Raw genomic sequence first — 17,149 nt, 5'->3', positions numbered from 1 at the left:
TCAAATGCATAGAAAACCAAATGAGTGATAAATTCTAAAAATTCTCTCCTCTCATTATTAGTATGGCAAATATAGAAGATTAGAAGAGAATAAAACCTCACCAGTTATTCAGTTCTTTTTTTTTTCATTTTAAATTTAAGAATGAGTTTCCTGATCTTATATTGATACTTAAAGTAAGAGGCTTACTACTATCTTAATTATCATCTTCTATACAAAATTTAATAACAAATATATACATGTATATACATCATGTCCTAAATCTTGTTGTATTTTTAAGCTTTCCAAAAATAAATTTAAAAAGCTACATTGAGACTTTTAGGACATCCTGTACATAAACATGTAGCTAAAAACATGTATAAACAGTCTAAAAACTGAGAGTCTTGGCTCTAGTATAAGGAACATCCTCAAGGACATGTATAATTAAAAAACAAAATAGACAGCTCATAGAATACTATGCAGATGTCTTAGAATTACATTGTTAATCCACAAAACATAAAAAGACCTAAGAAAGGCTTCTAACATCTTGAGTCTTTTCTCTATGAAGAATTTATGAAAGTAAAATTTTAAAAAGAATCACTCAGAAAGAGAAGACATGGCTTGAATGTTACCTTTACTTCTTGTCTGGGTATATACTATTGGATTTCTTCAACATAACCCCCACACCAAGTCCTTCCCCTCCCCATATTTTGTATATTGTCTTCTCTCATTAAATTGCAAGTTCCTTGAGGTCAATGATAAGTTTTTTTTCGTATTTTTTCCCCATTATTTAGCTCAGTGCCTGGCACATGGTAGGCAGTTTATAAATGTTATTGACTAACTACCCTTGTGAAAAATTGATGAAGAAGTAATTTTTTTTTTAATTTAATAACCTTTTATTTACAGGTTATATGTATGGGTAACTTTACAGCATTGACAATTGCCAAACCTCTTGTTCCAATTTTTCCCCTCTTTCCCCCTACCACCTCCCCCAGATGGCAGGATGACCAGTAAATTTTAAATATATTAAAATATAAATTAGATGCACAATAAGTATACATGACCAAACCGTTATTTTGCTGTACAAAAAGAATCTGACTCTGAAATATTGTACAATTATCTTGTGAAGGAAATCCAAAATGCAGGTGGGCAAAAATATAGGTATTGGGAGTTCAATGTAATGGTTTTTAGTCATCTCCCAGAGTTCTTTCGCTGAGCGTAGCTGGTTCAGTTCATTACTGCTCCATTGGAAATGATTTGGTTGAGATGATGAAGTAATTGATTTATTTAGGAATTAAAATATATATATATATATATATATATATATATATATATATATATATTTCTTTGTTGTGATAAATTCCAATCTCAGGAGACTCAAAGGACCTCTATTTTGATTATGTTTCATGCTTCCAATAAATCATCAAGTACTGTTAAGTGTCTATTATATGCCAAGTGTCATATTAGTACTGTGCATACAAAGACAAAAAAAGTTGGATAGTTCCTTTGTAATGACATAGAAAGGAGATGGAGTATTATATGTGAACAGCAAGAATGCTAATTTGGCTAGAACATAGATGAAGGAAGGGGAATATTATGCAGTAAGGTTTAAAAATGAATTAGAGTGAGGTAGGGAAGAGCCTTAAATTCAAAGAATAGGGTTTCAAATTGATTCTAGCTGTTATAAGAAGCCTCTGAAGCTTATTAAGTAGTAGAATAACATGGTCAGACCAGTGCATTGGAAAAAGTGCTTTGTGGAGGTATAGTGGAAAGGGGAGGGACACGAGGTCTCTCAATTAGGAGGCTTTCCCTATAGTCCATGTAAAAGTCAACATAGACCTGGACTAGAGTAGCCTTGAGAATAAAAAAGAGGACAAATGCAAGAGATATTGGAGAGGTAAAATCAATAAGACTTTGTAATTGATTGGTTACATGGGCTACGGAGAGTTAGGAGTCAAATATGACTGATGTGGGAGCATGCTTCTGGTGATGTGGAAGTAATAATTAGCATTCTAAATATTTTAGTAACACTAATTTTTAAAATTTCTCTGCTCCACATTCTTTGAAAAGAATGAAAATTCATCTTTTTATGAACATGATTAAGAAAGGCTCATAGTCAGGCTATATCTGTCCTCTCCATTTCTCTAGCATCAAACTGGTATTCCCAATATAGCACCTAGTTTCATAGGTGCTTAATGCTGATGTACACCTCATTTAAACTATATTTAGTTTAAACACTGAAACTCTTTGTGTCAGAATCCAAATTAGTTATTGAGGGCATCTGTTCAGTCACAAATCTGCTTATAGGACCATGACTCATTGAGAGTCAATTTGTCTTTACCTGTATCACCCTTTTTCCTTCTAAATAAGGACCATGTATAGAGAAACTATCCAGATTTGAAGCCAAACAATTCAGCATCATATAAAATTATCTGAATCCCAAGGAGGCCTTACCTGAGAACAATAATAGGCTGGAATTTCTCATGAATATGTTTGGTACAAAACTATGGATGGCTTATGTTGAAAATGATGTGGTAAAATGTGTATGAATACATATAATTTTAATTAAGTAAAATCTTTTGGCCATTTCTCATTTCAATTTTGATGATTGTTTTTAAACTTTTCATAAAATAAGATGTAATTGGTATAAGATACCGATAACTACACTTGGGACTCAGGGAAATCTGAAAATGAATCCTGCTTCAGATACTCACTAGATATTTAATCCTGCATAAATTTCTTCATGTCTCTCAGACTGTTATCTCAGCTTTAAAATGGGTATACTAATAGCATCTACTTCCAAAGCTGAGATGATAAAATAATTAAACATACATAAAGTGCTTTACAAATCTTAAAACCCTATATCTATGCTAGTTATTATTATTATTAAATGGTAATGACAATAAATTCTTTTAGTCTGCTGACATACATACATTTAAATTATGATCTAAGACAAAGGAAACATTGATAGTAAAAGTCCATTTATTTTCAAAGGAACTTTCCAAAATGATCAAATTTGTAACAATTATTTGGCCAACAAAGTTAGGCTATCAGAGTTTTAATTGTTCCTTGAAAATGGTAAACTAAAAGTCCCTTACAAATGTGAAAGCATTAGAACACACACACACACACACACACACACACACACACACACACAACTACCACCGCCATTTGCTCTGCTAGGAACAGAATGGAAATGTCATGATTAGTGAGACCTCAAACAGAGATTTGAATCATATTCTGTTTTGATTTCACCTTCTCTCTAAAAGAACTTCCTCTCCCTCAGAGATTTCTGTTCAAGCTGGGAAATATGAAACATGAAATGGTAAGAACTATCAATAGAAATAAAAGGATTTCTTTTCTTTTTCTTCTTGCATCACTTTCATTTGCTTGATTGACAGTACTGACATCTTTAAACACAAACATAGATTATAGTTTTAGAGGTTGAAGGAATTTGAAACCATGTGGTTAATCTAATTTTGCAGTACACACAAATAGGAGGTTGAGGGCAGTGTCCAAGATTACAAGCAGTAAAAGTCAGAGACAGCATTTGAATCCAAGTGCTGATTGTTTTCTCATTTATAAAGCAGTCAGATTAGACTAGATTCCAAAAAAGCATTTATTTAATAATACTTACTATGTGCATAACAGTATACTGTAATTATGGATACTTGCGTGTATACACACACACACACACACACACATATAAACAAAAAATTCAACAACTCTATGATTACTGCTAGTAAAGAAATACCCTTTTAAAATACATCAAATTTTAAATACATCAACACCTACTTGTGTTTATGTGTATAAATGTGTGAATGTCTCTGAGGTAAGCTTTACTCCCCTTATCTGTAGAATGGAGAAAACAACAGTTTAGGAACCTCACAACTATTTCTGAGCAAAGCATATAAACATATCAGATAAGTTATTGGTATTATCATTATTAATGTCCATAGTAAGGCAATAACTTTCCCCAAACTCCTTAGGCTCCTTTTTACCTTTCTCTCAGGTAGGACAATCCTCTTTTAGCCTTAGGCCAGCAGTAAAATTTCCAGAGGACTCCTGTTTGAAGAAAAAATACTGACTGGTGTGGACCTCCAGCTACATAACACTGTCATGTGCAGATCACAGGATTTGGAACAACAACAACAAAAAAAAATAAATCAGTAGAGATGACATAGTTTAACTCTATGATTTTGCATATGAAGCAAAGGAATCTGCCAGAGATGAAAGAGACCAATCCAAGTTTACATAAGCTGAACATAGAAGAGCAGGAATTCAAACCCAGGTTCCCTGCCTATAAATGCAGAGTTCTTTCTCCTAGATGAAATTTGTCTTTCATACTTTGAAATTCAAATGTAACTCTCATTAACAGGCTGCAATAGCTAAGCAATAGAAACAATTCCAACTTGAACATCTATTTTAGTTGACTGTAGTGGGAAATCTGACCCTGATTTATGAATTCAATAACTCTTTCTTGTTTCAGGAAGTACCTCCAGACTCCTTGACTATAAGAAATGTGCTAATTTGCATATATCACTAACCCACAGCCAAACTCTCAAGGATTGTCAGCACCACCTGTTCTCACAGGAAGTGACACCATCAGTCCCATCAGCTTTAAGTGTGTGGGCTACTCCTGTTAGAGCTCACAAACATTGCCTACGTCAGTATTCACAGTTACGCAGCCAACACCCCCTTAACTTGGGTCCTAGATGACAAAAATCTAAGATGCTCTCTCCATGGATTCATTAAAGCACTACAGTAAGACCTTTGTTGAAGCATTGAATTTATCATATTTTTTAAGTCTCCTTTCTTGTTACAAGAAAATGTAAAGTGAAGCAGGAATACCTTAATCAACATTCTCCCTAAGATGTTATATTGGGTAGAAAAGTGAATTTAGTTATGTTAACATAAGCTCTTGTCCCCCATACTTTTATCTCAAGAAACAGTGGAATAGTATAGGTTGCAATAGTTGCAAAAGAATTGCTGTAGACTCAGGACAGACATCTCTCCTTTGGAAAAACCAAAAGACAATAGGATACATAAAGTTAGGAAGCCAAATTACAAATGTCACCATCACACATTTAGGAAAGGTGTTAATATGATAATTCAGAACTCGCCCAAAGCCTACCAGAGCCTTCCAGAGAATCAAGAATAAGATGAAATCTCTCCTCCCATGGTGGGAAGAGGGGGAGATAATGATAAGAGCAGAGAGGCAGTAAGAGACTATGAATCTCCTCTAGCAACACTCTGTCTTTGCTTGTATGTCCATAGCTCTCCTTTTGTTGCAAACAGTAGAGATCTATTCTCAAACTTTCTCCTGTCTTTCTGTCTTCCCTCATCCCCAGATTCACCCTTTCCCCTTACCTGGGGTGTATGTCCACGAGCAATACCAAGGTCTGCATGGTAATCACATCAATGCGCTTACAGTGGAATCTGGCCACCTTGAGCACCTTGAGGTACGTGAAACACAGCACGACAAAGGAGAGGAGGAAGCTGAGGGCGTGGAAAACCCCAGTGAAAACGCTAAAAGGGACCCGTTCCTCATGCCTCTTACTGTACAAGGTGCAAGAAGCATAGAGGTGATGAAATCCCAGCCAGGACAAGGAGAGAGCGGCAATAGGGAAGGAGATGGAGTGCAGCCACGTGTAACCCACTATGAGGGCAGCGTCCTTGTAGCGCATCTTGGAGTGGTAGCTCAGGGGGAAGACCACGGCGACCCAGCGGTCTATGCTGAGGGCGGCCATGCTCAGCATGGAGTTAGTGGTCAGGAAGGTTTCTAAGAAGCCAACGATGTGACAGAGTCTTTCTCCTCCTGGCTGCTGTTTATTAAGCATACCGGCCAAGGTCAAGGGCATATTGACCACAGTCATCAACAAGTTGCAGCAGGTCAAGTTAAGGATGAAGAGCCCTGGCACTTGCTTGCGTATGTCAGGGCTATAGAGAAAACAGATCAGCACCACCACGTTGGACAGCAGCGACACAGCTATCATTCCCACCAGCAGGCAAGCTAAACTCACGTCCCAAGAGTTCATGGTGTGGCCCTTCAGAGGAGGGACCTGTGGGCAAAAGGCACACCTTCAGAATGTCTGAGGAGCATAGTGTGAGGAGATCTCATCTCCTCACCCCCAGCAGTACTTCTTCTGTATGTCTTTCCTTTCCTCTTCTAGTAGTCGCTGCCTTGGCCAGAACCATCATCTCCCGTTCCTTTGCTCCCTTTACTCCCCTTCTCGGACAGAGCAGCAATTTTGGACACTTCCTCTGCTCCTTTCTCCACCTCAAATATTGCTCACAAAAGTTGCCTGAAGCTTTGGGGTCAATTAACCTTCCATTGGGTAAGGGAAGCCAGAAATAGAATGTAGAATGCCTGTCACCGAAACCTTACGGTACAGCCCTAGACCGGGTGGGTCCAGAGAACGCAGGTATTCTGAGAAGAAGCTCTCCTGAGATTCCTTATCAGCTGGCGCGCAGGTCTCCTCACTCTTCTTCCGCTTCCCCCTCCTCCTATCCCATATTTATTCTCCCTTCCTCCCTCCTTCCCTCCCTGCCTGCCTCTCTCTCTCTCTCTCTCTCTCTCTCTCTCTCTCTCTCTCTCTCTCTCTCTCTCTCTCTCTCTCTCTCTCTCTCTCTCTCTCCTCTCTTTTCTTAGCCAGCTTTTTAACCTAACTGATCAGTCAACCCCCCCTAATACACACACACACACACACACACACACACACACACACACACACTATCTGCTCAGTTCAGAGTAATTGGCTATCTTCTTTCTTCACTCCCCAGCTTCCCAACCCCCCATTTTGTACCAAAGAAAACTCTCAGTGAGGAGGGTGTCCTCAAAAGCAATGAAAAGGGCTGAATGAAATTACTTAGCAATCTCATGCACTCTCTAGGGTGGGATGTCTCAGTTCCCACTCAGCCCAGCCATCAGACTTTCCCCACAGCTGTTGCACACTCTCTGACAGTTTCTGCCAAGGCTTTTCCCTGCTTGTCAAGCTGAGCTGGGGAGAACAAACCTCAGGTTCTTTAATGGATGACTTGCTCTAAAAGGATAGGATTTCAGAGAGTCCTCATCTTTACTGGCAAAAAATAACCCACACATTCTGGCTATTCATCCTTTCAGGAACAATACTCAGGCTACCCACTACTCAGATGAACTGAAATCCTCCTTTTTGAAAACCTAGGTCAAAAGGAAGGGAATTGCTCATATATGTGTGTTGGGGGGTGGGGCTATGTGATTCTGCAAATGTAAAATTCTTTTGATCTGAAATCTTAATTATTGCCTTGGATCTGGGCAAAAATACAATTCTAAAACATATCTCCCTGGGAGTGCTATTGTAAAATTCTCCATCCCCACCCCCTACTACAGCACACAACAGCTAGGGTTAATGAGCAAGTTGATCTGACTATTTTCCGTTCAGCATCAAACACACAGATTTCTTGTTCATATGGTTATAGAGCTCATTTCTGTCTATTGTGTGAAAGCTCTGTGGATTATATAATGTACCCTGTATTCTTCACTAAAAATCTCCCCATAGAAAGTAAAGGAAATGAAGGTGCAGCATCACAGAAAAGGGCTGAAGATCAACATAGCTGCCCCTACTGCAGATTATAGCAGAAACAAAATGGCACCAGTGGTCTTTTTTTTTTTTTTTTTTTTTTTTTTTTTTTTTTGCTTTCTAACAATAGAGAAGCAACTATTGGGTTGACTACTCACTTTGGGACATTCTCAAAAGAAACAGCATTAGGGAAAGATTGATTCAATTTCTGGAAGCATATGCTTGTTCATGCAAAAAAAGCCCCTGTAGCAGAATGAACTTCTTCCTTTATGTCTAGAAAAATAAAGCTTCCACACAGAGAGATCTTGGTGGCTTCTTGTACCTTATCAGGCCTTACTGACTTCAGATATGGGGGTTATTGTCTGGATCACACATCACTAGCCTCAAATAATGTTTGAAGCATTATCACAGACTTGGGAGGAACCTTAATTTCATCTAGTCCAATCCCTTCATTTTACAAGAGGAAACCATGATTTCAGGTTTGGTCACTATTCTGAGATGAAAGATAATTTCTGAATAGGTAGGATTCAAACCTAGGCTCTCTGAATGCAAATTCTATTCTCTTCTACAGTGTGACATTTACCCTAGAAGAAAATGAACACTAAAGAATTTACTTTCTTGGATTTTTATTATGACCAAATAGTATTTAGAATCACAGTCTTCCTGTATCTCCTATGCCCCATTTGATATTCTCCCTCTAAAAGAAACTGAATTCTTTCATGTGCTTATGTCCATATATGTATATGGAACTGTCATGGTCAGGAAGTTAGGTTTTCATACCCTCCTATGTGCCCTGAGACTTACTAATGTGCATCTTTTCTTTCTTCTCTCCAAATCTGGAGCATTGTTAACTGTAGTACATACTTAACACATGTAACTCTGTATTGGTACCTTTTATAATAATAATAATAACAATAAATACTTTTATAAAGTATTTCTTTTATAAAGAAGATAAGAATGGCTCACATTGAGTAAGTTAAAGTTTCCATAGTACTCTATCTCATTCGAGCTTTACACTTTTGTGAGGTAGAGGCTATTATCTCTATTTTAAAACTGTGGAAAGTGAGCTGAGATATTCAGATTCATCACTCTCTCTCTCTTTCTTACCAGCCATATCTAGTAAGTTGTCATGTACTATTATTGTATTCCTTTCACAATTTTTATTGTATCTTACCCCATATGTCCACTGACACAATCACTACCCTAGTGCATGTCCTCATCCCCTTTTGCATAAATAATTGTACTAGCTGCCAAACTGATGTTTTTCAGGCATAGTTCTAAACACACTATTGTTCTATTCAAGAAGTTTTGATGGCTCACAATCACTTCTGCAATAAATTCCAAATTATTTTGACAACTAATCCTAAACTTTTTAAAGGCTAATTATTTCTTCTCAAGTATCCAAGTTCCAGTCAAATTGGAGCACTTGGTACTTCCCACACATGGCATTCCCTCTCCTGTCCCCATGCCTTTGGACAGTTTTTTCTCTCATTCCTGGAATGCTCTTTTTCTTTCCTCTGCCTTTTGGAACTTTGCTTCATTCAATGGCTCAAGTATTACCTCCTATGGAAATTCTTTCCTTCTCTCCCTAATTCTTAGTGCTCCCTACCTGAAATGACTTTGTAGCTATTTTGAGTATATATTGCATTTCTTATCGCGTGTTTATGATGTCCCCCTGCATGAATAGAATGGCAAGGATTATTTCATGTTTTTGTCTTTGAATACCCACTATTTAACTTATAGCAGATGTGCAATAATTGCTTGTTGAAATGTATTGAAAAGATTTGCTTCTGATCATACAACTAGTTTTAGAGCCTAGAATTCTGTCTCCAAGTCCAGAATTCTATACACTAGGTCACCTGGGAAGAGCTAAGACCAAAATATTCATCAATTACCCTGTAGCAAACCTGAAGATGAGGTTTTCAAAAGTGAACTGGCTAAGTTGGTTCTCTGATAAAATCATGGGTACTGTATATAAAAGTTTTTTTTTTTTTATTTTGGTTGGATCTACCCAAAGCCTGTGTGACAATTGGTCCCTTACATTGCATAAAAATGAGACATCAGAGTAGGGCCTTTGAGAACTATCAGGCTGCACAAAAGATGGAGGATAAATTAACAGTTCTTGAATAAAACATAGTAAAAACATATTGAAGTTTCATCTTCATAGTGCTATCTTTGGGCAGGATTTCCTTATATCTCCTGCTGTAAACCATTTCAGAGGGATCTGAACTTTGTTTTTCAAAATCTATCTTGAGATCTAATACCAGCATTTAAAAACTCGTGCAAAACAGGGTTAGGTACATTGCAAGCATAAGTTAAGAATATATAAAATGTAGATGGAAATACAGTTTGGGATTACCCTACTCTCTATATAGCCTTATCCAATGAAGCTTTTTGGAACTCTGGATGTACTATTATCTTTTGGTAATTATGTGAATTAAATGCCATCCTTCATTCAGTTCAGCTACAGTGAAGTTCTAGGCTCAGTGATTAGAAATAGATAATTGTTATTTTTCTTTCTCTGAAATCTACAGATTAGTGCAGGAAGTATACCAAGGATCTCTGGATTATCAGATACTTTTACACATTTCTTGTCCTAGATTTCAACTTGGGGCTTTAGCTGACTTCAAATTCTGTAAGCACTCAATAAATATTTGCTGACTGGGAATGGTGATACCCCAATTTCCTTTCAGCCCCTTACTTTTAGACCAATGCTGATTTTAATTTAAAGAGACATTGCTTATAACCAAATTAACTCAATTTAACGGAATCAGATATATAGAGCTACAAGGAAAATTAGACATTAATTTTACAGTTGGAAAAATGAAGATTGTGGTTCATTAATAATAATTAGCAATTATAGAGTGCTTTAAGGTTTGGAAAACATTTTATACATCATATCACATTATATTCTCACAATAATACTGTTGGGTAAATAACTTCATTTTACAGATTAGGAAATATACTGGTAAAGTTGAAATCACTTGGCCAAGATCAAACAGCTCATAAATATCTGTGACAGGCTTTGAACTCAAGTCTTTCTGATTTTAAGTCTAGCAGACTTCTACTCCTCTGATCTCCACTAATAATATTCTTAATCTTGTGACCCTTACAATGGTTTGAACAGGGAACTCTGAAAGAGAGGAATTTCCTTTGGAGAAAGGAAAGAATCAGAGCAGGGTATGATTTGAGTTTTTGTTTGAGATTCCATTACCATAATTTCCCCATGCTTTGGCCAACTATTACATGGTGAAGAGTATATGTGTATATGTGTATGTGTGTGAGAGAGACAGACAGACAGACATACAGACACACAGAGAGAGACACAGGGACAGAAATGGGGGGGGGGAGAAACAGAGAAATTGAGACAGAGACTGAAACACAGAGTCAGATAAAGAGAGAGAAACTGAGATAGAGAGAAACAGAGAAAGAGAGACAATGAGACAGAGGCAGAGGAACAAGAGACAGAGAGAGATAACAAGAGAGAGATTGAGAAAAAGAGAGACACAAAGAGAGAGAGAGGGAGAGAAACAGAAAGAGAAAGACTGAGACAGACAGAGAGAGAGAGAGAGAGAGAGAGAATTTCAACGTTATCACATCAGAGGAGACTTTTTTGTAAATTACCATTTGCACAGCACCATTAGAACCCATGGGACCAAAATCTGGAAGTCAAATATTTTTTATAAATTTTATGATTTGGAAGATTTTGGAATCTTTTGAGAATAAATGATTTTTGATTTAATGTCATTAAGATGTAATGATGAAGTTATGATGATAACTAGAATTAAACATTGCCTTGACATTTTAAAATGCTTGACATATGTTACTAAATGAAAGGGGATATTATTTCCACTTTAGAGATAATAAAAATGAGGATGACAAAAGTTAATCACCTTGCCCAAAATCATACAACTCTTAAGCTTCTGAGACAGGATTCAAACTCAGGTCTTCCCGATTTCAAATCTAATGTTATTTCCACTACTCTGCATAGCCGTTGTTATTTTTCATCTTTCATTTTCAAAGAGGACCAAGGACCTTGACCGGTAGGAAAAAGAGAGGGACTAGTGGACTTGTCCACAGTTACACAGGTAGTAAATGTAAAAGGCAGAATTTGAACTCAGGTTCTCAAACTCCACTACCATTGTTCTTTCCAATACATCATTTATTTTTATATTGCTTTTTCACAATACTCTTTGTAGTACATGATATCTTTATTTTAGAGTTGAGGAAACTGAAACTCAGAGACAGTTATATAAGAACACTGATTCAGAACTTGATGGGACATTAGAGATCCTCTAGTCCAAATGAGACTCATAAAGGCAAAGAATTTCATCCATAGTCACACAATTATTAGGTATAGGAACTAGAAGTGGAGTCTAGGCTTCTTTACTGTAAAATCTTGGTCCCAGTCTACCATTCTATTCCGTAAGAAATTATGTCAGGCAGAAATAATCAGTGAATCTGGTAATAATTACTGTATAATCTACTCATGAAAGCTACTTATTGGTCATTCAACCATAAGTTCTATATATTTTTATATCCAGAGGATTTTTAGACTGTGAGAGTAAATTTAGAAATGTTAGCCTTAATTATTTGAAATCTAATTGATTGAAATTCCCAATTAACCAGAAATTTTTATGTATTCAATTCCTATAAAAAAAGAGTTAAGTGATAAGAAAACAAGTTAACATCAGCCTTTTGTTTAATGAAAAACAAACAATTAAGCTATTTCTTCATGTGTTTGTGTGAGGTTAGTAGCTATGTTAGTACCCCCTTATCTTTTTTAGAGCAGCATGATACAGACAATAGAAAAGACATTGAATTTAGAGGGACAAATCATTTCCAATGGAGCAGTAATGAACTGAATTAGCTACGCCCAGAGAAAGAACTCTGGGAGATGACTAAAAACCATTACATTGAATTCCCAATCCCTATATTTATACCCACCTGCATTTTTGATTTCCTTCACAAGCTAATTGTACAATATTTCAGAGTCAGATTCTTTTTGTACAGCAAAATAACGGTTTGGTCATGTATACTTATTGTGTATCTAATTTATATTTTAATATATTTTACATCTACTGGTCATCCTGCCATCTGGGGGAGGGGGTGAGGGGGTAAGAGGTGAAAAATTGGAATAAGAGGTTTGGCAATTGTTAATGCTGTAAAGTTACCCATGCATATAACCTGTAAATAAAAGGCTATTAAAAAAAAAAAAGAATTTAGAGGGACAAGACCTGAGCTTGAACCATGATCCTTAGGATTTTTTAATGATGTCACAGAAATCCTTGCACCCTCCAAGTTTATTACTTTTATAATTGTCACATTACAATACAAGGCCTCCTGAGAACTCTTCTTCTAATTGGCTGTTTCCTTCTGGAACCTCCATTTTAAGAAAGATAATCAGGTCAGCCATGTCTTCAGTACAATCCATGCTGCACAATTGGCTTTTTGGCCTTTTTCTACAATGCCCTCATACTACTACTAGTTTCCATTTATGTGTTATTTTTTCCCCAATAGAACATAAGTTGCTAGAAGGCAAAAAAAAGGATCATAAAATAATCTTTGTTAGTTCCACTATTATTTAATGCTATATTTTTTGTTGGGGGCTCAAAATATTGTACTTGAGAAATAAGTTCATTGTATTTGGAAAATGTACTGGTAAAAATAGATAAAATGAATGAATGACTTAGCCTCTGCCCTGATAGAGGGAAAATCATGATTAGCAGTATTGTTTAAGGCTACCTATATATCTATATATCCATAGATATAGATATATACATATATACATATATACACAGAGAGATCTATAGATATAGAGATAGATATAGATAAATAGGTAGAGAGATAGATAGATGTTATATCAAACAGACCGTCATTTATACAAGAGCATTATGAATCAAATGCCTAAGAAGATCTAGTCAAGGAAAATATTTCCAATTGGGGAAAAGTGAGTTTTCAGTGCTTTCATGGAATCAGCCAAGCAACTAACTTTAGGTGAATGGTAGAGTTGCCTTGGAGACAGGAGAAAAACATAATGCACACAAGTTCACTAGCCAGGGAATTCTGTGTGTCTCTTATGACCTTTTTCTAAGTTCAATTATCTCATTATTCTATGGGTATTGCAGAAAGACAGGTGTATTAATACACGTAGAGTTTGTTGTGAAAAGTAAGGCATAATGTGAGTAATTCAACTGTTTCTATATAGAAAAAAAAAAACCTTACTTTTCTTTCAACTGAAATACATTTGTCACATTCAGGGGAGAAACACACCTGGAGGTTTGATTGTTATACATAAGGGAAGGAGGAGTTGTGATAATGCTTTTTTTTTTCAAGATCACAGACAAGGTCCTGATGGTAAAGGATTATGACATACAGAAGAAGAGTAAAAAGAAAAATATAATCCAAGTAGTTGCTCCCTTTTACCCAGGTGTGTTATCTGCTGGTTTGAATGGTCTCATTGTTATTTATTTTTTGGGAGCGAGGATTCTACTGAAGTTCTTTGTGCCTTCCATCTATCAGTAATATTTGGCAGACAGCTGTCTCCCTTCTTTCATTATTTTCTTCCTCATAACACCAGCACAGATGGTCATAAAGTTGGAAAAATCCCATGCCCACATACAAGGACATATAGGGGAAGGAACTGTCATGAGGTTCAGAAAGTGAAGGAATAGTGTTCTGGTTCATCTACTCCAACTTCCTCAGTTTTGAAATAAAGAAATTGAGTAAATAAAACATATTACTTGCCAAAGATCATCTAGCTAATAATTCCTTAAAATATTCAGACAGGAAAAGTGTAAATGTCCAGACACTGGACAGGAGAAAATGACTAGATATGAAAGCAAGATCAATTTTCCTCAGCTGATGGTCTCTTTCTCAATAAGAGCTGTGAGCTTTAAAAATAGGTAGCAAGTATGCTTTGACATTAATGTCCCTTTCCTGATGCTTTAATGAGGAAAAAATATTGTTTAGTAGAATTTCTATGTTCCTCATTTAGAACTCACACAAGAACATGTGACCTGGGGAAATTTCTTACCTGTAATGTTAGGATTCCACCATCTCTTAATTAGATATGTGAGTTGACAGGTTTTCCTGGAAATCTACCCACTAAGGTCTCAATCCATAAATCTAGTTCTTACCTGTGAATCCTAGGAGAGTAAGGACTTCAATGGAAAGAGATCTGTGAAGAACTTACTGTTTGACAAAAATTGCTGGGAAAATTGGAAACTAATATGGCAGAAACTAGGCATTGATCCACACTTAACACTGTACATCAAGATAAGGTCAAAATGGGTTCATGACCTAGGCATAAAGAATGAAATTATTAATAAATTAGAGGAACACAGGATAGTTTACCTCTCAGACCTGTGGAAAGGGAAGGAATTTATGACCAAAGAAGAACTAGAGATCATTACTGATCACAAAATAGAAAATTTCGATTATACCAAACTGAAAAGTTTTTGTTCAAACAAAACTAATGCAGACAAGATTAGAAGGGAAGCAATAAACTGGGAAAATATCTTTACAGTCAAAGGTTCTGATAAAGGCCTCATTTCCAAAATATATAGAAAATTAACTCTAATTTATAAAAAATCAAGCCATTCTCCAATTGAAAAATGGTCAAAGGATATGAACAGACAATTCTCAGATGAAGAAATTGAAACTATTTCTAGTCATATGAAAGATGCTCCAAGTCATTATTAATCAGAGAAATGTAAATTAAGACAACTCTAAGATACCACTGCACACCTGTCAGATTGGCTAAGATGGCAGGAAAAAATAATGATGATTGTTGGAGGGGATGCGGGAAAACTGGGACATTGATGCATTGTTGATGGAGTTGTGAACGAATCCAACCGTTCTGGAGAGCAGTTTGGAACTGTGCTCAAAAAGTTATCAAACTGTGCATACCCTTTGACACAGCAGTTTTACTACTGGGCTTATATCCCAAAGAGATCATAAAGAAAGGAAAGGGACATGTATGTGCACGAATGTTTGTGGCAGCCCTCTTTGTAGTGGCTAGAAACTGGAAACTGAGTGGATGCCCATCAGTTGGAGAATGGCTGAATAAATTGTGGTATATGAATATTATGGAATATTAGTGTTCTGTAAGAAATGACCAATAGGATGATTTCAGAAAGGCCTGGAGAGACTTACATGAACTGATGCTGAGTTAAACGAGCAGGACCAGGAAATCATTATATACTTCAACAACAATACTATATGATGACCAGTTCTGATGGACCAGGCCATCCTCAGCAATGAGATCAACCAAATTATTTCCAATGGAGCAGTAATGAAGTGAACCAGCTACTCCCAGAGAAAGAACTCTGGGAGATGACTAAAAACCATTACATTGAATTCCCAATCCCTATATTTATGCCCACCTGCATTTTTTATTTCCTTCACAAGCTAATTGTACAATATTTCAGAGTCTGATTCTTTTTGTACAACAAAATAACAGTTTGGTCATGTATACTTATTGTGTATCTTATTTATATTTTAATATATTTAACATCTACTGGTCATCCTGCCATCTGGGGGAGGGGGTGAGGGGGTAAGAGGTGAAAAATTGCAACAAGAGGTTTGGCAATTGTTAATACTGTAAAGTTACCCATACATATAACCTGTAAATAAAAGGCTATTAAATAAAAAATAAAAAAATAAAAAAAAAGGAAAGAGATCTGTGTTTTTGTTTATGGGCAATAAAAAAGAACTTTAGGGAGCTAGACAGAGCTGCTCAGATTCTGAGGAGGAATAGATATTGCTGACAAACTCCAAAATCTGATTCCAATCTAAATCAAATCTTGTTGAAGAGTATTGTCAAAGAATTCTATGTTTACTTTTTAATGCAGTATGTAGAGAAGAAGTTAGTACATGACACTCCATCTCCTGACTGTACTTTCATTTTTTACTGACTGTCCCCATTACCTGGAGTGTTCTCCATTTCCTGACTTCTCTGGCTTTGTTCAGATTACAGATAAAAGCCCATTAACCCTTTCCTAATACTCCTTCATGCTAGTATCCTCCCTTTGTTGATTATCTCCAATCTATCCTAAATCCATTTTATCTGTACATAGTTTTCATGTTGTCATCTTAGATGGTGTGTTCTTTGAAAGAAGGGATTGGTTTTTGCTTTTCTTTGTATTCCTGGAGCTTAGCACAGTGCCCAACACATAGTAGGAACTTAATAGATGTGTGTAACTTGACACATACCTTACAAAGGTATCATCCAAGCATTGAAACCTTTATGATTCAAAGAAAGTCCAGAATCCCGGGAGCTACACAGTTTGGAAACAAACATAGGATCACTGCCTATGACTTTATTTCTGATCCCTTCTTTGTTCCCCAAAATAGCCAGAGCTAATTATGTTTTGACTTGGGGTATGCCTTACTTTATTTTGGGAAACTTAAAACCTAATAATTAGCATCTTATTAGCCACTGACTAGAAAGATGCCTGCTTTAAGATTGAATCATCTATCACATTCAAGACCTGACCAGTATTTTGCCCTGATATCTGTGTACCCTGAATTATATGGCAGATGTATTTCTGAGGAGTTGAATATAAACCCATTTTTAAAAAACTGAATTTTGTGTTAAATGATTCACTGTA

General features: G+C 36.3%; 1 protein-coding gene across 1 annotated transcript in view; it reads right to left on the bottom strand.

Moving 5' to 3' along the window:
• The window catches only part of GPR26 (G protein-coupled receptor 26), a 41,969-nt gene extending 35,470 nt beyond the window's left edge, over positions 1-6,499 (bottom strand). The window contains exon 1 of the mRNA XM_003759153.2: positions 5,347-6,499. Within this exon, the coding sequence (XP_003759201.1) occupies positions 5,347-6,014 (668 nt within the window). The 5' untranslated portion in view covers positions 6,015-6,499. The remainder of the gene's footprint in view (positions 1-5,346) is intronic.
• Positions 6,500-17,149: the final 10,650 nt, after the last annotated feature.

This window comes from Sarcophilus harrisii, chromosome 2 (genome assembly GCF_902635505.1).
Source record: "Sarcophilus harrisii chromosome 2, mSarHar1.11, whole genome shotgun sequence".
Classification (NCBI taxonomy): domain Eukaryota; kingdom Metazoa; phylum Chordata; class Mammalia; order Dasyuromorphia; family Dasyuridae; genus Sarcophilus; species Sarcophilus harrisii.
This window is presented reverse-complemented; position numbering and strand designations above follow the sequence as displayed.